The 17,831-nt window shown below is 40.7% G+C and overlaps 1 protein-coding gene across 1 annotated transcript; it reads right to left on the bottom strand.

The window, feature by feature from the left end:
* Window positions 1-1,159: 1,159 nt before the first annotated feature.
* Window positions 1,160-17,539, bottom strand: topbp1 (DNA topoisomerase II binding protein 1). The gene is made up of 28 exons (XM_028569289.1): window positions 17,242-17,539; window positions 16,945-17,044; window positions 16,710-16,844; window positions 16,441-16,584; window positions 15,735-15,916; window positions 15,295-15,488; window positions 14,958-15,134; window positions 14,643-14,809; window positions 14,355-14,518; window positions 12,912-13,156; window positions 12,477-12,799; window positions 11,707-11,879; window positions 10,720-10,931; window positions 10,039-10,355; window positions 9,733-9,918; window positions 9,353-9,468; window positions 9,032-9,155; window positions 7,663-7,821; window positions 7,375-7,468; window positions 7,070-7,271; window positions 6,594-6,823; window positions 5,786-5,928; window positions 5,533-5,629; window positions 4,812-4,975; window positions 3,124-3,252; window positions 2,923-3,012; window positions 2,333-2,494; window positions 1,160-1,412 (listed from the first exon to the last, which is right to left on the bottom strand). The coding sequence occupies exons 2-28, from the start codon at window positions 17,035-17,037 to the stop codon at window positions 1,284-1,286; spliced, it is 4,551 nt and encodes a 1,516-aa protein (XP_028425090.1). The 5' UTR covers window positions 17,038-17,044; window positions 17,242-17,539; the 3' UTR covers window positions 1,160-1,283.
* Window positions 17,540-17,831: the final 292 nt, after the last annotated feature.

Consider the following 17,831-nt stretch of genomic DNA (forward strand, 5'->3'; position numbering starts at 1 on the left):
GTTTCCAGTCTATGGTTCAAACTCAAACACACGGAGCTCTGAAGCAGACCTGTCCGTCGCTTTTAATGTTCTTTTTTAGTGTCCACTCTCTCTGTAAAAATAGAGATGAACAGCGCGGCTTCTGTGGTCTGTGCAGCTTCAGGTTTAGAAAGGACGCGCTCTGCTGTGGGCATGCTGCAGCAGATGTGTTGCGTTTGAGCTCCGTGTATTTCTGCCGTAGTTTTGGTTTTCCACCTCCGATGTGTAGCAGCGTACAGCCACTTCCCTAGCTAAACTTTGTGTCATTTAGAGACCAGACTCAAACGGGGCTCTGAGTCTGTCAGAAGGTCTGAGATCTACCGTATCAGCAGAGCAATAATGCACAGCAGACTATGGTACAGGTAGATTCTTTTCTGAAATATAGTGACTGTATTCTTGTAAATAGCCTATTATCACTTTATATTTCTCAAAATATTACAACTCCTTCAACTCACAGAGAACAAATATATTTTGAATGTGCACAAAGTTTTGAACATGAGCAGAAATCTTGCTCAAACACATCTGAAATATTACTGTCCAGGGGTTTATTAATTAATGAAATGAATTAATGTATCATTGAAGTAAATAATTGTCATATGCACATTTAAGGTTACTTCCCCAACAAAAGACGTAAAAGAGGAGGGGAAGAGTAAATTATGCCTAGGCTACATCATGTGAAAAGTCGATCTACAGGAGAATAAATAGTTGAAAGCCATACAGAATGCCTAAGAGCCTTACTGCAAACTATTACATTATGTTCTTATTTTTTTTTTAAATGTCCCCTATGTTTCCGTTTACATAAAGATATTTCCAGCATAAATTGATTTAGAAAAAGGTAGAAATAAGTCCCATAAAAATTCAACTGAATGCAGGAAATTAAGTGGACCCCCCCAGACCCAGATGTTGAAACTAAACCTTGGCCTTTGTGTTGCCAGGCCAGTTATGATTAGGCCAAATGTTGGTGCCATCTAACTAACATCTACAAACCTGGGCAGCTAAAATCAACACACACCGGCTATTAACAAGCCAATTGCTTTTGGCTTTGCCTTAAGTTTATTTAAATGGGTCCGGGCTAAGACCCGAACCTCCAGAAGTCCTAGAAACGCCCCTGCTGCACACACTGCAATGCACTTGATTTAAGATTCCAGAGTAACAAAACATTTATTTAATTTTTTTATATAAGAGACACAAAACATCTTATTTACAATAATTCCATCATTTCCACAGATATGTGAATTTTAATGACAATATTCAGAAGTGACAATTTAGTTAAGACGTGTTTTTTTCAGCCGGGAGTTGTCTGCTGTGGCTTTGCGCTTACGTGACGGAGTGCCTGGAGCTTCTTCAGAGGAAGCTTCAGTCAGGTAGTACAGCTCGATAGGCGGGATTGGCTCCTGGAGGACAGAAAGAAAACCCTTTTAACGTTGAATCTACTGAGTCTTACCTACTACTAACGAAGTGATCTTACTTCTTGCAAGATAATATCAGTTAAAAACCCTGACATATGTTAATCTTCCAGATGTGGAAAAGCTTGTCCATGCCTTTGTCTCCTCCAGGCTGGACTACTGCAACGCGCTCCTCACCGGGATCTCTGGCAAAAGCCTCCAGAAGCTGCAGTACATTCAGAACAGCGCTGCTAGGATCCTAATGAGGGTGCGCAAACATGACCACATCACCCCCCATCCTCCAATCACTCCACTGGCTGCCGGTCTCACTCAGGATTGAGTACAAGGTTTCCCTTCTCACCCGCCAGTGCATCCATGGTGTCACCCCCCTCTACCTCAAGGAACTCCTCGCCCCAAAAACCTCCGCACATGCCCTCCGTCCTGGTTCAGCATACCTTTTGAAACCCCCCAGGACCAAGCTCCGTACTATGGCCGATCGGGCTTTTTGACTCAGCTGCTCGCAGCCCTAAGACCCACCTTTTTAGCAGAGCTTTTGGCTCATTGTTAACCCCTTTCCCAGTCCTTATTGTTGTTTCATTTTCTCTTAGTGTTTTTCTTCCTCGCACTTCTCAGTATTTAAGATGTAACACTTTGAGATTTGTTTAAATATAAAGTGCGTTACAAATAAAATGGATTATTGCATTTATTATTATTATTCTGTTGGCATATTTTGAACTGCTTTACAATTGTCAGAATATATGAATACAGCATTTGTTGGGGTTCATTTTTAACAAAGCTAATACCCTGTTTCACTTTCAGCATGCAAGTATGGTTGAACTAAAGCAACAAGGCAAATTATCTAAGATTTTTATAATTCATGATAATATGAGGCCAAGTCAGTGACAGTCCATATCAAAAGCTCCACTAACCTGCATGAGGTAGTCTGCGATGTACTCTGGCTTCAAGCATGTGACTCCGAGGGAGTTAGCCTCCGACACATTGACCCTGAAGTCTCCAGGCTTCAGCCGAACAAAGTCTGCAAACAGGTGAGTGGTCTCCTTGTACAAGGAAGGGGAGGGACTCGGCAGGACCTGGAGGTGGGGGGGCAAGGTTTAATCGGTAAGGTAGGGAAAGTGGCAAAGTAGCTTCCCTACCTTGTTGTGATATGTCATGACCTCATTTTGATTTGTGTTCCAGTATCTAATGTATTCATTTGATCCAAAAGAAAACCCTGCCTTTTTGCTTAGCTCCTGTTTCATTTCTTTTGTTAGCACTTTGCTATTGCATGATTTTCCAGACCAGCAAATGGCATATTTAATGATTATGACCCAAAACCCTTGTGAAAACCTGTGAGCACAAAAGAGACACTTTGCAGATAGAGAGAGAGAAATTATCTACAGGGCCACGGTTTAAACTGGTTTCTAAAAAAATCTCTCTTTGATAAACAGTTAACGGTTTGTCTGATTTGAAAAAAAGCAATAGTGATCAGTAAAATCTTTACAAATAAACAAGCAGCAACCTTCGCATTGCCAGACTGCAGTAACCGCCTGAAGCCTGATTCTCTGCTCTGGTCGATGTTCAGCATGACCGTCCATCCACTGAAGGCTCCCTGAAAAAAAAAGGAAAAATAATACTTAGTACACTTTAACACTCAAGGAGTAGATAATACAATACAAATGACAGTAATGAGGACTGTTCTGTTAACTGTGTGCGTATGTACCCCTTGCTCAGAGCATCCCTGCAGGGTTTTTCTCCAGCGCATGGCAGCTAACGCCAGTCTCCTCTGCTGGGAGTTGATGGAGGGCAACGCATCCAGAATGGAGCTACTGCCCCACTCATACTCATCCTCCTGGAACACACACAGAAATAGAAATGTAAACATTTTCCAGCATTATAACACTTGCCACTGACCATTTAGTGATATATTACAAAGATTTGTGAACTTTGGAAATCTTTAAACCCTTCTGAGTGAACTAAAAAAAAAACATGTTTGCAGAGTAAATGTTTTCCCAATTTTGTATTTTTTTATATTTAAAGACAATGGATGCTCTTTTTTTAGTTGCTGCAAATTATTAGAAGGTTTTAGAAAACCAACCCTACCCCTTTGAGACCATTTCGTGCTAAGTCACAAACCTGATACCAATTTCAAAATAAAATTACAGAAGCAAATCCGTCAAAAACTTTTTTGTGGATAAACATAGCTAATGAAAACCTAGTCTCGCTTTGCCAGACCCTCCTCCAAAGCGCACTGAAGGAGGGTCTGGGTACTCCACATAGCATTCAGGGATGGGAGGAAAACGTCCTCTGGTTTATTGGCATTTCTTTAAACCAATCAGAATCGTCATGGGCGGTGCTAAACTCTACACAGAGCCACTGCAAAATAGTTGTGCGAGAGAAAACTTGAAAAAAAAAACTTGAAAAAAAGTCTGGACAGATAGTCTAGCTAGCTGTCTCAATTTACGATGCAGAGATCTGAGGAATAGTAAACAATAGTCCTCATAAATCCACCAAATAAATCCACCAAATTTAAAATTCCAACACAAAGCAAGCGGAAGGAAACGGAAAATACATGCATCTGGTGGAATTTCCTGAACGCAAAGGATATAGAGACTAATGAAAACCCTAGTGATCTGTATAAAGGTCGTGACGCACCAACCAGACGGCCGACCTTCGGCAGAAAAGGCAGTTGGACTGATCAGTCTCCCCGAGTTGGTCAAAAAAGTGCCTCGGAACGCACCAAAGCGACGAGACGTAATACGTCTCCATAACAGCAGGCAGCGCTAATTTGTATTGTCGCCCAAAAATGAAAACCGGCAGCTGATTGGACAAACGCGTCACGTGGGTCTGGCTTCTCCGGAAATTCAAAGCCAGACTGTCATGGCGGCTTGGTCAGAATACGATCGCATCTTGTACTAAAATAGTTAACCGAAATGTGTTTCTGAAAACATTTTAAGCGAGAAACAGGCCATGCAGTTGCTGAATCTGTCTTCATTTCAGATCGACAAAGGTCAGTTTAAAAGATTTTGAGACACTCTAGTCACGCTCATCCCACTCCTCGTTTCCGGGTTAGCGCTCTACCAATCAGATTGGTCATTTGAGTCCGACTGCCGGCAGTGCCCGCATTCCGCTTCAACACGTCAAATCGGCCAAAATGAAGGCCGACGGCCCCTCGGACGGACGACGGCACGGAATACGCCGAACAGACTCGAGTCACTGACCTCGCCAGACTGCCCGACTGCCGATTATCGGCTTGGTCTGTCTCGGGCTTAAGGGACAACAGGACATTTACTGACATGCTACACATTAAACCAACCTTAACAATAATGTATTTTCAGGGTAAATAAAACCACTGTGAGTGATAATAGCTGTCTGCTGGAGGCACTAAAGCAGAGATCTTCAGATCCTGACCTGGATGAAGCGACCCACAGAGCGGCAGGCCTCCAGGTACGAGCGGTGCAGGATCCATTTGCCCGCTGCCATTGCTGCCAGGTACTTCTCGTTGCGCAGAGGAGTCCCTACGATGATGTGCGAGCAGCTGGGGTCGAAAGACTGTCTGTCCAGGACTACACCACCTACAATACCAAACAGAAATAGACAGAAAGAACTATAGATAAGATATTTTGTACCTAATCTGGAGTTATAGTTACAGACCTGGTAATCAAAGATTGAAGAGCGTTATATTAATGTATGAACAGCTGTATGTCAAAGTGCCCTTAAGCAAGACATTCATCCCTAACTGCTGACTCATTAAGAGCTGCAGTTAGTGAAACATGATGTTCACCTTTAGATGCAAAGTTAAACAGAAAGAATTTAATCTCTGAATATTTTATGCAATCAATCGGTCCCTTTATTCTTAATGTTTCTCTTTGTAAATTCTGCATCTTGGTTGAATATACTGTACAAGCTTCAATAATGGTTCAAGTTATAATCTGCAGTGGTTCATTTGAAAATACTGAGCTCACAACAGGAAACATCTGCAGGAAGAACTATTCCCAGACCCTGGAGGCAGATCCTCCTTTTTAGTCATTAGGGGTTAGCTCCTCTGACTTTAGGCCTGTAATGTGTTGCATTTCTTTTTTACTGCAGCATGATGAACACCGTTGGAGCCCTAATTAAGTGGGGGACTCACCAAGCTCCTCTATTAGGTGACTGTAATCAATGCGTTCCTGAGGGCTGAGGGAGGACAGCTGAAATCTGGGTGGCTGCTTTTCTTCCTTACGCTCCTCCTGAGAGAAAGAAAGAACCTTTTAACTAGTTTGAAAGAGACCGTATTGTGTGTGTGTGTGTGTGTGTGTGTGTGTGTGTGTGTGTGTGTGTGTGTGTATGTTACAGTTTATATTAAGGTGTCAGTTCTTCTTTGTTATGTAAATATGAATCTTCACCTGAAGCTCCGGTACTACTGGGGGGTTGGCGATAGGGAAGGCGATGCTGGGGGCGTTGGGAGTGAGAATGTCATTTCCACGCTTCTCTGTTGGAGCCGTTGAGACTCTCTGGCCCATGTGCTGGTTGATGACGTCACAAGCAGCTGTGAGAGGATGAAGTGATTACTGTCTTAAGATGCAGGGGAATAAACAAATCTATCTTAAGTAACAATACTAACTTGAGACTTCTCTACAGGATTGGGTTGCACTAGCTATTCGTAAATCAATCACTAAGTTTATGTGTAATGTCCGTGTATGTCTGTCTTAGTAGAGACTTTAGCTGCTTAAGTAATTTGCTAGAAAACATTAGTTAGCTTGTCCAATCAAAAGCAATCAAGTATGTGAACAAGTCACTGTAGCATCACAAGCATCCTTTGTTAGGTATGAAAAGTGTAGGTATGACTTTGTTTTATTTACATATATAAATACATGGAGAACCTTACAGACATGATTTGGTCATCTTTACATTATAGGCGAAATGATTTGCAATTTGAAGTATTATTTTTGTGTAATATTAAATCTTCCCTTTAGATCATCATTAAACAGCATTTTGATGTCACGTTAACATTATTGCGTGTTTTACTCTTCAATCTAAACGGGTCATCTGTTAGCAAGCATTACACAACAAGCAAGATAACAATTACACCTGGTAGATAGTACTGTAGGTGTACTTTTTTTAGTAACAACTAATCTCCATGTAATCACTAGTTTATGTCGTTCGACTTTTTCATTTACTGATGTGTTAAGTTATAACTAGGCTAAGTCTTACCCATCTCCACCAGCTCAGAGTCGGTCATGGAGTCCCTGAACTGAGAGCCGTTTTCTATAATGGGAGGAGGTGGAGGTGCGACAGGCTCAGAGTGTTGTGAGGGACTACCAGGCCACTGTAAATTATCAGCCAGCTTGGCCCTCTCCTCCCTGGCTGTAGGGTCATCCCAAACTATCTGTTCACTCTGAGATGGCTCTGTGTTTATGTCCATAGCTGCTTCTCTGGTAACCCTGAAATCAGGACAGAATTAGGTGAATTTATTGTGAACCCCACAAAATATTATTTTTGGTTCCCAGTAGCTACTATAGCAGGACTGAATCATTTGCTTTATCACACTAAAATGAACTTGCCTATTTCATTTAAAATAAAAATACTTTTATAGCACACAAATGTTACCAATTTGCTTTGAGACATTTTAAATTAACGATTGTTATAATTTGAACATAGACTATCTTCTCACTACATGGCTTCCTTACCTCAGAGCTTCCAGAGTACGTCTGCTCCCGCAGCGTCCGAACCGACTCCCATCAGGTGTGTGGGGGCCCGAGTCGGCTCCTCCTGATCCCATCCTGGTAAGTCGGACTGAGGTACGCCTCCCTGTCGTCAGCTTGGTGGCTGACATGATCTCCTGGAGCTGTCTTTGCAGGTTCTCTCTCATTTCTAGAGTCTCTGAAATATCTGGACACAAGAGATAATCCACAACACAGGTAAAACGTTTGGTTCTATCAAAAATGTGTAGAAGCTTTGAGGAAATAAATGAAAGTTGGAAAAAGACACCCACCAGTTCTATCTGCAGTTTCATTCATCTCTTCTTGATCTACGCTTCCATCGCTTACGCGACGTGATGTGGCTTCTTCCGTGGCAATGTGATCACACTGAGGGACAGATTAAACAGATAATTAAACCGACAGAAAGACAATTACATGAGACACCTCTGAAATAATGAACTAAACCGACAGAAAGACAATTACACGAGACACCTCTGCATTAATGAGGCACCTCTTTATTAGATTATTACTAACAACATCAAATGTTGATTGATGTCTCACTCATTGAGTCTTGAACCCACCTTGTTGTCCTTTGCCTCAGAGATCTCTTTTAGTTGGGTTCGTGTAAAAGGAGGAGACCTCTGAGAGCTGTTGGGCACCTGGCTGAGGTTTAGGCTCATCTTGGGGTTGTAGGTGAAAGGATACAGAGACTCTGGGACGTGACTCTGCTCCTCAGCACACTGCCAAAGACAACACGGCACATTTCCGTAAACAGAAGTTTATTAGTGCTGCCACAACAACAAACTGAATGAAATGATGATGAGGGGGAAACATAGCTGAAACTCCCATCTGTCTGCAAAATTTGCATATCAAAGCTGTTTTTGATTAAATATTCTGGTTTTGTTGATAGGGATGATAATTATTCCCCCCAGGTGAAATGTGCTAAGTGAATACTGAATGGTACATTTAAATCAAGTGTATCTTAATATAACTTCATGTGTTAAAGACATTTTCTTTACAAACTTGTATAAATAATGTTACAAAATAAAAATAAAATATTCTACCTAAGGACTGGGCTTCAATTATTTTTCTCTAATCCTTTCCTTTGTGGTTTATGAAGTGGATTATGTCCTCTTGAACTGAAGACTAAATTGCTTCTGAAATTGAATGCTTTTCTGTTGATTACTCGGTCCTCCTGTGATGGATTGGTTTCATGTTTAAAGTCTTGCCTGTCTTTTGCCAAGAGGGGTCCAAAGTCAATCTCAGTATGCATATACTGAGATCGACTTTGGACCCCTCTTGACCTTTATTGGGACTAATCGTTACAGAGAATGCATGAATATATTTCTTCTTGATAAAAACTGAAACAAGCGGTGTCTTGTGTTGGTCTCCTAATCTCGATCAGCACAGGACTAATTGTACTTTTTTTTTTTTAATACTGATAACTAGCTGCTCACTTACTCATTCGTTTTAGAACTGAAACACTTAATTGATTAATCGATGAACATGAAATTAATTTGTAACTATTTGATAACTGACTTATTTCTTTTTAATTAAAATTGCCAAATGTTTTGGTTCCAGTTTCTCGAACCCTTTTCTGTTTTATATCATTATAAACGGAATATTTTGGTAAATAGAACTGTTGGTTGGACAAAACAAACATTTTTAAAAACGTCACCTTGGGCTCTGGAAAACTGTGATGGGCATTTTTCACCATCTTCTGCCATTTTCTACGCTATATGATCAATCAATTATTCACAAAATAACCGATTGATTAAACAATACTGAAAACAAAAAGTTCCAGGCTCAATTCATTTAAAAGTCCCAATTTATAAACTGCTCTACAAAGATTTGTAATGAGTTCCTGCGCAGTGCATTTAAGAGTAAAACACAAGTTGAGTGGTAAAGAAGAGCATGGGTTATATTTATATTTGCAACTGGGAAACGTACAGCCTGCAGCCAGTACTGGGAGACCACATGCAGTCCTCTCTCCTTCACTCCTCTGTATTCCCGGGTGTTGTCCCCCACACGGCCCTGGTAGATGTAGTGTGTCACTGTATCGTCACAAGACCACCTAAAAACAAGTTGATAAAAATATGTTTTTACTATTTGCACCCATATTTACTAAAATTAAAACAATCCCGACTTGCCAAGGGAAGAACATTAAAAGGCTTACTGGTTGCTGAAGCTTTATACAGAGTACATATGTACATATGACTTGAAAAATGTTAACCAATCCTTAATTGAAGTTTGTAAAAATGTGATGAATACCTGAAGTCTGCTCCAAGCGAGGCAGCAATGGCATTGAGTTCACCCTGCATTTTGCTCAGCTTCTTTCCCACACAGATCACAACACCAGTCAGAGGGCCGGCTTCTTTTTCCGCGACCTTACAAACATTTTATAATACATTTGTTTATATGTCAAGATAGACAGTATAGTGGCTACTCTATATTGTCCCTTTCCCTTTCACTATAAATAAAGTTTTCCAGTACTAAGTGACAGTAAAGGCTTTTGGAATTATAAGAGATCCTCCATCAGTGTCACTAGCATTGGCTCATGTACATTTTATTTAACATATTAAATGAGATTAAATCACCGAAGTAAAGTATATACAAAGAGGTATACTGTATTTTAAGATTTTTTAGTTTACCTCCTTCTCAGTTGTCTTGGCAAATTGGGGGCTAGCAGAGATGGCTTGCATATCTGAGGCGGTACTTCGGGAGCTGTTGGCGAGAGCCACCTGCAGAGTCCTGCTGACAACATCAGTCAGTGGAGTCTCCACCCTCTCTCCTGGTTTGGTTCTTCCCCCTGGGGTCTCCAAGTCTCCTAGTACATCCTTAACAAAATGAATAGTCCATGTATTCACAGGATTATCTATCAAATATCAGTGCACAATTAATTGAATTGAATTGAAGCCTATTACATAAAGCAAAAAGTGTAATTGTGTGGTCCCAACCTTGACATTGAAGGAGGGCCTGAACAGCTGGTCTCTGCTGAGGAAACGAGAGGGAGTGTCCAGCTGCAGGGAGGCTTCCTTCTGAAAGGGGTTCCTTCTGCCGCCCTCCTGGTTTTGTTTGGGGGTGCTGATGTCCTGTTTGGGTTTCATTTCATCCAACACGGAGTGGAACACTTTGCTCTGGAAGCGACCCAAATCCAGCGGGGTAACGGCCTTACCGCTCTGGAGACCCAGCAAAGGGATCTCTGGAGACAAACAGGCTGGTGGAGGCATGGCAGGCTTCTGGGAACCACCAACAAAACTCTCATCATCCCTCTCTGTAAAATAAAAAAATAAAATCATTGTGCTAGCTCAGGAAACAAATTAAAACTAGGCCTAAAATCAGACACAAACTAAAATGCACCGCAGAAGCACAGCCAACAATGTAAATGGCCAAAAAATATATAAAATTCAGTCAAAAATGCCTCGCCAATTTCTTTGAAAATCAATTATATTTTCCTTTTCAAATAATCTCTCAGGTAAATTAATGCATGTAAGAAAACATTAAAAAAAAAACATTACACTTACACTCATTGGTAATTTACTATAATTATTGTCCATCATGTTCTACACCCAGCCAATGCAAATAAAACATTCCTTTATTTATCTACATGAAGGCTTTAATAAAGACACTTTTCTAACCTGGGGAGGGTGGCAGGTCAACTAGAAAACGTCCCTCCTCTGCCCTCTGGCCGGTCCGAGCAGACTCTAGTATCCAGCGCATGGTGACGGCTGGAAACCCCCATTTCTTTGCTGCCTGGTATTTTGTGCCTTCAGGGCTCTGCAGCACCAGATGAGTGCTGGCCAGCATCCCTTTCTTCTGGTTCGCCAGGCGCACAAAGTAATCCTGGACACTGCAGAAGGGATAAAAATAAAAAAGATTTAAGTAAGGTAGTTCACAATGGGCCGTCTGGATACATGACGGAAAAAAATTTGTAGGAGAGAGAGAGAACACAAATTAATGTGTTAAAACAATATACACAGCCCAGTGTCCAAATTCTTCTTTTGACCTGAACACAAAAACAACTGCTAATACAGTACAATATACCTTAAAGTACAAATATTGTTACTATTTTATTGGTATAGCGAATGATACACCATATAATTTGTTTTATTATGGAGTATATAACAAAACAATACAAAAAGGAGGAGTTAATGTGCTTACTATATCGGTACCTGTCTAATGTATATGAAAGCATGTTTTGTGCTGCATGAGAGTATGTGTTGAGAGATGCTTATTTTCTGTATTTTGTGTTGTCTTTGTAAAGCTGCGGAACGGACATAGTCCAAAACTTCCAAAATTTCCTTTGGGGACAATAAAGTATATCTTATCTTACAACTGTAAAAAAAAACTATGAAAGCAAACATTTAAGTACCTAAATAAAATCCATCCTTAAACTGCAGCAGTTTAATAAAACTTTCTAGGAGTAAACAAAGACTAGAGTTAAATTTCTTTAAGTCTATGAATTGTCTTACTGTATATAAATACATTTGCCTTTTGCCTTAGACTCTTTGACTAAATAAAATTGGAAAAAGGTAAACACCAAACACTCCTACAGCTCTTAATGTTTATACCGTGTAACCTAAAAGCAAAACAGCATGTGTGGTCGGACTGCAATGTAACCATACTTGGCTCCAAGGTGCTTGGCCAGCTCCACCAAAGACTCCCTCTCTGCTCCGGTGAACTGGCTGACAGAGAGAACGCAATCTTTGAGAGGGAAACGCCCGTCCATCACAGGAACAGGTGTGAACAAAGGGTTGGAGGACAGCTGCAGAACAGACTCCTTTTCCACACACATGGCCTGAAAATGAACAAGTACAAAGCCTAGCTGTCAGGTATCGAACTTACATAGCATTGTCATAGCACATAAAACTGATAGAGAACAAAAGTGTATTTCAAATCAATTAAATGTAATTGTGTAGGGCTGCAACTGACAATTACTTTCAGATGTTAAAGAAAAATGTGAAAAATGGCGATCAAGTTCCCAGAGCCCAAGGTGACGTCTTTAAAAAAAGCCTTGTTTTGTGCAAATGCTAGTCCGAAAGCCTGTTAAACTGAATATATTCAATGTAACAGGATATGAAACCGAGGCAAGCAGCAAATCCTCACATATGAGAAGCTGGAACCAGAGAATGTTTAGCATTTTTGCCTGATAATTGACCTAAACAATTAATGGATTTCCAAAATTGATTTTAACTCAAGAATTTAGGGGGTTATGCCTCAAAAATGACACACCCAAAGACACTCTTTATTAAAAGACGATTAACAAAAAATAAATACAGTATTTGCCCCTTTGTTCAACCAGTTGACAAATCAACAGATAGCGCTGAAATCACCAAGAATGCCACACCCTCCTTCCTACACAGATACAATTAAAACAGTAGGACTGTGATCTTACCAGCCAGGTATCAGTGACCACTTCGTCGACTGTGGCCTCCACTGAACAGCCCAACAGTGGGACCACTGCATAGTCTGCCACGACACGCGTACGGCCCATCAGCACCCTGCCTCCATTTTCTGTCACCAGTAGGGAGAGCTGGGCTTCTTCCTCAGTGCCAAAGCCCACAAGAAGGAAACATTTCCCAAAAAATAGGCCTGCCTCGCTGGCTTCCTGCAGGGTTGAGTCTGGCTCTGGTCCTCTGGAGTGGTTTGGCGCCCAAGGCTCAGCAGATGTACTGATGGACTTCCTGCTGTTGACCTCTGCTGGTTGGGCCATGTCCACTGGAGGATAAAAGGAAAATGAGATTAGCTGCAATATATGAAACTATATATTGTAAAACCTTTGAATGGGGCCAAATTAAACTAAGCACATTCTTTAACAACAGATTCTTACCTACTGTAGGGTCATCATCCATGTACTGAGACAGCAGATCTTCCTCGGCTCTTGTTTGCCTAGGAGTGCTAGGACTGGCTGCGGGGGGACCGTCTGAATGGCGTGAGGCCGGAGTGTGACGGGCAGGCACAAATACAGCAGCCGGAGTCGTGGGCAGACAGTCGGGGTGGAGGTAACCTGCTTCTGGGAGTTGACTGCCTTTGCTGAAACTGTCCAGCAGCCACTGCACTGTTACTACATGGGGTCTGGAAAGTAACAGTAACAACAATGATTTATCATACTGTAAACTTGCTAAATTGCAACAGTACTCCTTAAGCAGGGTTCTGTATATTATACTTTGTAATTACATATGATGTTGTAAAACAAATTTAAGATAAGCTAAGGATATGTCCTGGACTTAGATTTAGACCAGACTTAAAAGTGCTCTAAGTGATGTGACGCGTTTTTTAGGCTACAACATTTTTTTGTCACATACATATAGCTGCCTGTCCCCTGAACACACTGTAAAAAAACACGGTCTCTGAAGACAGCCCAGGCTCCACAAACGGCAACAAAACAAACTGCGCCAACCTGCACAACGAACCATAACAGTGTTCCAGACAATAACCGACAAGAAGGAGCTGGTTGAGTTATGAATACACATTGTGGAAGTAGCCTACGTGCTAACGCTGCTGCATTGATGGCTTGTGCAGGTTGGCGCAGTTTGTTTTTGTTGCCGTTTGTGGAGCCTGGGCTGTCTACACAGTTACTACTGTTACAGTGTGTTCAGGGGACAGGCAGCTAGCGGATAGTGAGGAGATGTTTGCTGTATGTGACGAAAAATGTTGTAGCCTAAAAAAAACTTGTCACATCACTTAGAGCACCTTTAAGTCAATATGAGTTATACTTATTAATTTTTAAAAAGATATTTTGTGTCATTTTTTGCCTTCATTTGAAAGTATAGCTAACAGTAAAGAGAGGCAGGAAACACAGTAAGAGAGAGAGGTGATACAATTAGGTTTCCAGCCTAACTGGAACTATTAATGCCATGTATTCAACCACCAGGACACCCCTATCTATCTGATATCTAAGGTTTCTTAAATTCCTCAAACTCTTAAGTAGGTGACATTTTTTTAGCCACTTTGTGAGATCACATATATAGTCTTTATCTACTTGCTTCATTATTTTTCATTACATTGGGTAAACTGGCAAATACAAGCTGGCTTTTTAATGGCAGCATTACTTCAAATGGGAAATTCTAGCTGTACTATTATTCATTCATACAATTTGGGTAAGCGTAACATATTTTATGCATTTACTTTAGAGACGTTAGGCTTCAGTATTTTTTTTTTATAGTTTTATGGGTTAAAGGGTCAAAACAGATGAGATCTTTCAAATGTACTATAAGTTAGAATACAATAAATGTAAAGTACTATGTAAAGTAATAATCTTTGCAGTTCAGACCTATGTGTTGCTTTGGACAGAAAACTCTTGAGGTCGTGGTCCAGCTCTCCCATGACCACATGTGTGAGTTCCTCACTGGGCTGGTTGAAGCGCAGACCTCCTGCAGAGTTCACAAGACGCCGCAGCTTCTCCAGTTTCTTCCCTGGCAGGCCACACAGATACAGCTGTACAACATTTAACAAGTGTGAAATAAAGTCTCAACATTGTCTTTCACATTATGAAGAAATGAAAACAATTGTGGATAAGGAAATCTCCACTCTACATGAAAAGGAATATTCTTTTGTTTACCTTACAGCCATCCAGTATATCATCAGCTGGGCAGACGGTGAGATCCAGAGTATCTATGGGGTCTGGAGCTTCCAGGCGGCTGACGGTGGCGTTGGTGAGCGCTGTGTCATTAACTGTCATGCTAGCATTGACAGAGATGTGGCTCAAGCCCAACAGAGATGGTCCCTCTGGAGTTAAAAAAAACAAAAACATTTTTGAAAACACATTTAGATACTAAATGTTGTGTTTGATCCCTATCACACGATGAGGATGAAAAAGTAAACATTTTAAATATAGTAAACAACAAACAAGCACAATTATCAGTCTGTGGCTCACCCTCCTTCCTGTTGGTGCCAGTGGGAGTGGAAGTGTGCGGTCGTGTGGTCTTTGATGCGTTACGCTCCACAGCGTACCTGGTCTCATCTTGACAAAAGCCCTTTTCTATGCTGTCAAACAGCCAGTGCAGAGACACGCAATACACATTCCACTTCCTTGCACACTCGTACTTCTGACCTGCAAAAAAATAGAAATACTCACAATGATACCGCTAGCAATAACGGTAGCACACCAAAAGACTATAGCTAAAATGACAAGAAACAAAATGTGGTTCCACTTACTGAATCTTGTTTTTGAATTGGAAAAAATGATTGTGCTGGAATTGCTGGTGACTTACCTGTTGGCTCACTAACAATGAGGTGTGTACACTCATTCATTTTGAGCTGACCAGTGTAGTTGGCTCCATGCTGATCACAGAGTCGCTGCACCTCTTTACGTTCTGTGCTGGAGAGGCCTGTCACACAAATAGTGCAGCCACGCAGCACAGGGCACAAATAGTCCTCAATGGGTAGATCAGTATACCTGAAAAGACTGAAGGAGGCAAAACAAGGTGTTCATTATTATCTAAAGTGCCTTGTTTTTTGTCATAATCATTAGTATTGTCATACAATTGTCAATGTCATTTCAATAAAGCTTAACTTGATGAACTATAATTGTGGTAATATTAACTGATTTAAATAAATAGTGCATAACAGAGAAAACATCACTAAAATCCATATGTATCTTTTTACAGTAGATGTTGAAACAGAAATGTCAGTTTTAATGAAGAGTACATACCTGTCCTGAGATTTCTCCCAGCATGCTTTGACCCATGTGGGCAGCAGGATGGGTTTACTCAGGCTGGCAGCTACCAGGTATTTCTTGCTGCCCACCTCTCCTGCTATCAGGTGTGTGACAGATACATTTAAGTCAAGATAGACCCGTCCACCCATGAGTTGCACCAGATCCATCACCTCTGTCTGTAGAGAGACAGACATTCAGACACAAACACACTTCAGAAGACACTGTGCTGTGCTTTCACAACTCTTAACGACCTTTGGACAACATTCATTGTGCACTACTTCACACTTTTCGTATTTATTTTGGATATGTATAATTAGGATGAGCTCCTTTCATATGAATTGGTCCTTTTCAGACCTTCACTATTAAGAGAAAACTATTTTATGCATGCACTGAAAAGTAGCTCTATGCTGTGTTCCCTAAATGATGCATTTGTTAATACATAACCTAAACGGGTAGCTGAGACAGACACTTAATATATCCCCACATTGGCACCCTGCATGAGACAGCACATAAAGAGGAGATATCCCCTCCTTGATTTGTATCTGCATAATATCAATCTAATTTTATCCATAACGTTTATTTTATTTAAATTTTTTTGATTATTGCTTCATGTTTTACGTCTAAGTCCTAAATACTTTCACTGATGTTTTGGGCATAAAAGCAGAAACTATCTGCAAAGTATCGGTTGCAGTGAACTAACCCGGGTTGCTTTATCCAGACTGGTGCAGGAAATAGTGATGTCAGCCATGGCCATGTTATAGACGGGCTTCTCTGCTTTGGGGACACAATGCTGCTGCTGCAGGCAGTACAACACTACCAGTGGACTCACCACTCGGCAGCCAAGCTATATGACAAATAACAAAGAGTGAGAAAGAGAAGAATTACTCTCCATGACAGCCAGGGTTTCACCCTATTAATTCCTATAAAATTCAGGATCCAGGTTTCGATGTATCAAATACTGAGTTAGACCTTTTTGCAGTGCTGAAAGGCGGGGGTAGTGAAGCTGCTGAAGACAAACAGAGACTTGTCCTTCTGGTCCATCTGTAAAACTGCATCTTCATCGACGGTCTTCAAGTACTTGTCAGACTGCAGCTCCAAAATGGCCTGTGTAAAGACAAACATGATCATTCGCTGCAAACGAAGACACAGTAGAGCAGTGGCAAAATATGTAATCATCAATGAAATATTTTAAAATGGACTTTACCTCATAAGCCTTGACAGCATACTCTTTGTTTTGTCCTTTAGCGTTACATTCCACAAACTTCACAATGAAGCCTTCTTTGTCTCCTTTGGACATGGTCAACCTGTAAGTGAATAAAGACCAGTGAAAAGACTTAACATTAGCGTTTGTTATAATGGCATTAGCTGGCCTTAGCAGTAACATTAGCCTCGAGTCGACAACAATTAACATTCACAGAGAATATGCAATTACTTTGAAATATTAATCTGGCTATAGATTGGTACGTCATTGATATAGAATATTAGCCTACTGGCTACTCACTTTAAAATCGTCCTTTACGTTAATGTTAGCAAACTAAACTGATAGCTAACCTCCTCTTGATGGACTGTCAGAAAAACAGAGAGACAGTTCCAACAAGCATATATAACGTTAAAAACGCTTCAAAAATCAGTAGTATTCATATTATCAGAAACGAACAGTTACTAGTCTCCACAACATTGAGGGAATTAATATACATTGTGTAATAATTTACTGATAATAAGTGGGCGAAATTAAAATATCAGCTTTGTTGTTATTATTCGCGCCAACTGCGTAACTTCCGCTACTACCCGCTAATTCGACCGTGTGGACTCGGACTCTAGTGTTGAAAGGATCCGTAGCGACAAAATATTCAACGTCGACGATATTTTAAAAATGCACTAGAACTAAAATAATACAACTAAACATCAGCGTAAAAATATATGAAGAATAATATGAGCCAAAAAAATATCAAAACAATTTAGTTAAGGCCAATTGGTTTAATTCATATTTAGGGCTTTATTATTCACTAACGTTATATTGCATCAAAACCTACTATTCTGATCCCACACCACATGAACCTTAATAAAAGCCATGTCTAGACTAGTTTTTAT

This window comes from Perca flavescens, chromosome 22 (assembly GCF_004354835.1).
Source record: "Perca flavescens isolate YP-PL-M2 chromosome 22, PFLA_1.0, whole genome shotgun sequence".
Lineage (NCBI taxonomy): Eukaryota > Metazoa > Chordata > Actinopteri > Perciformes > Percidae > Perca > Perca flavescens.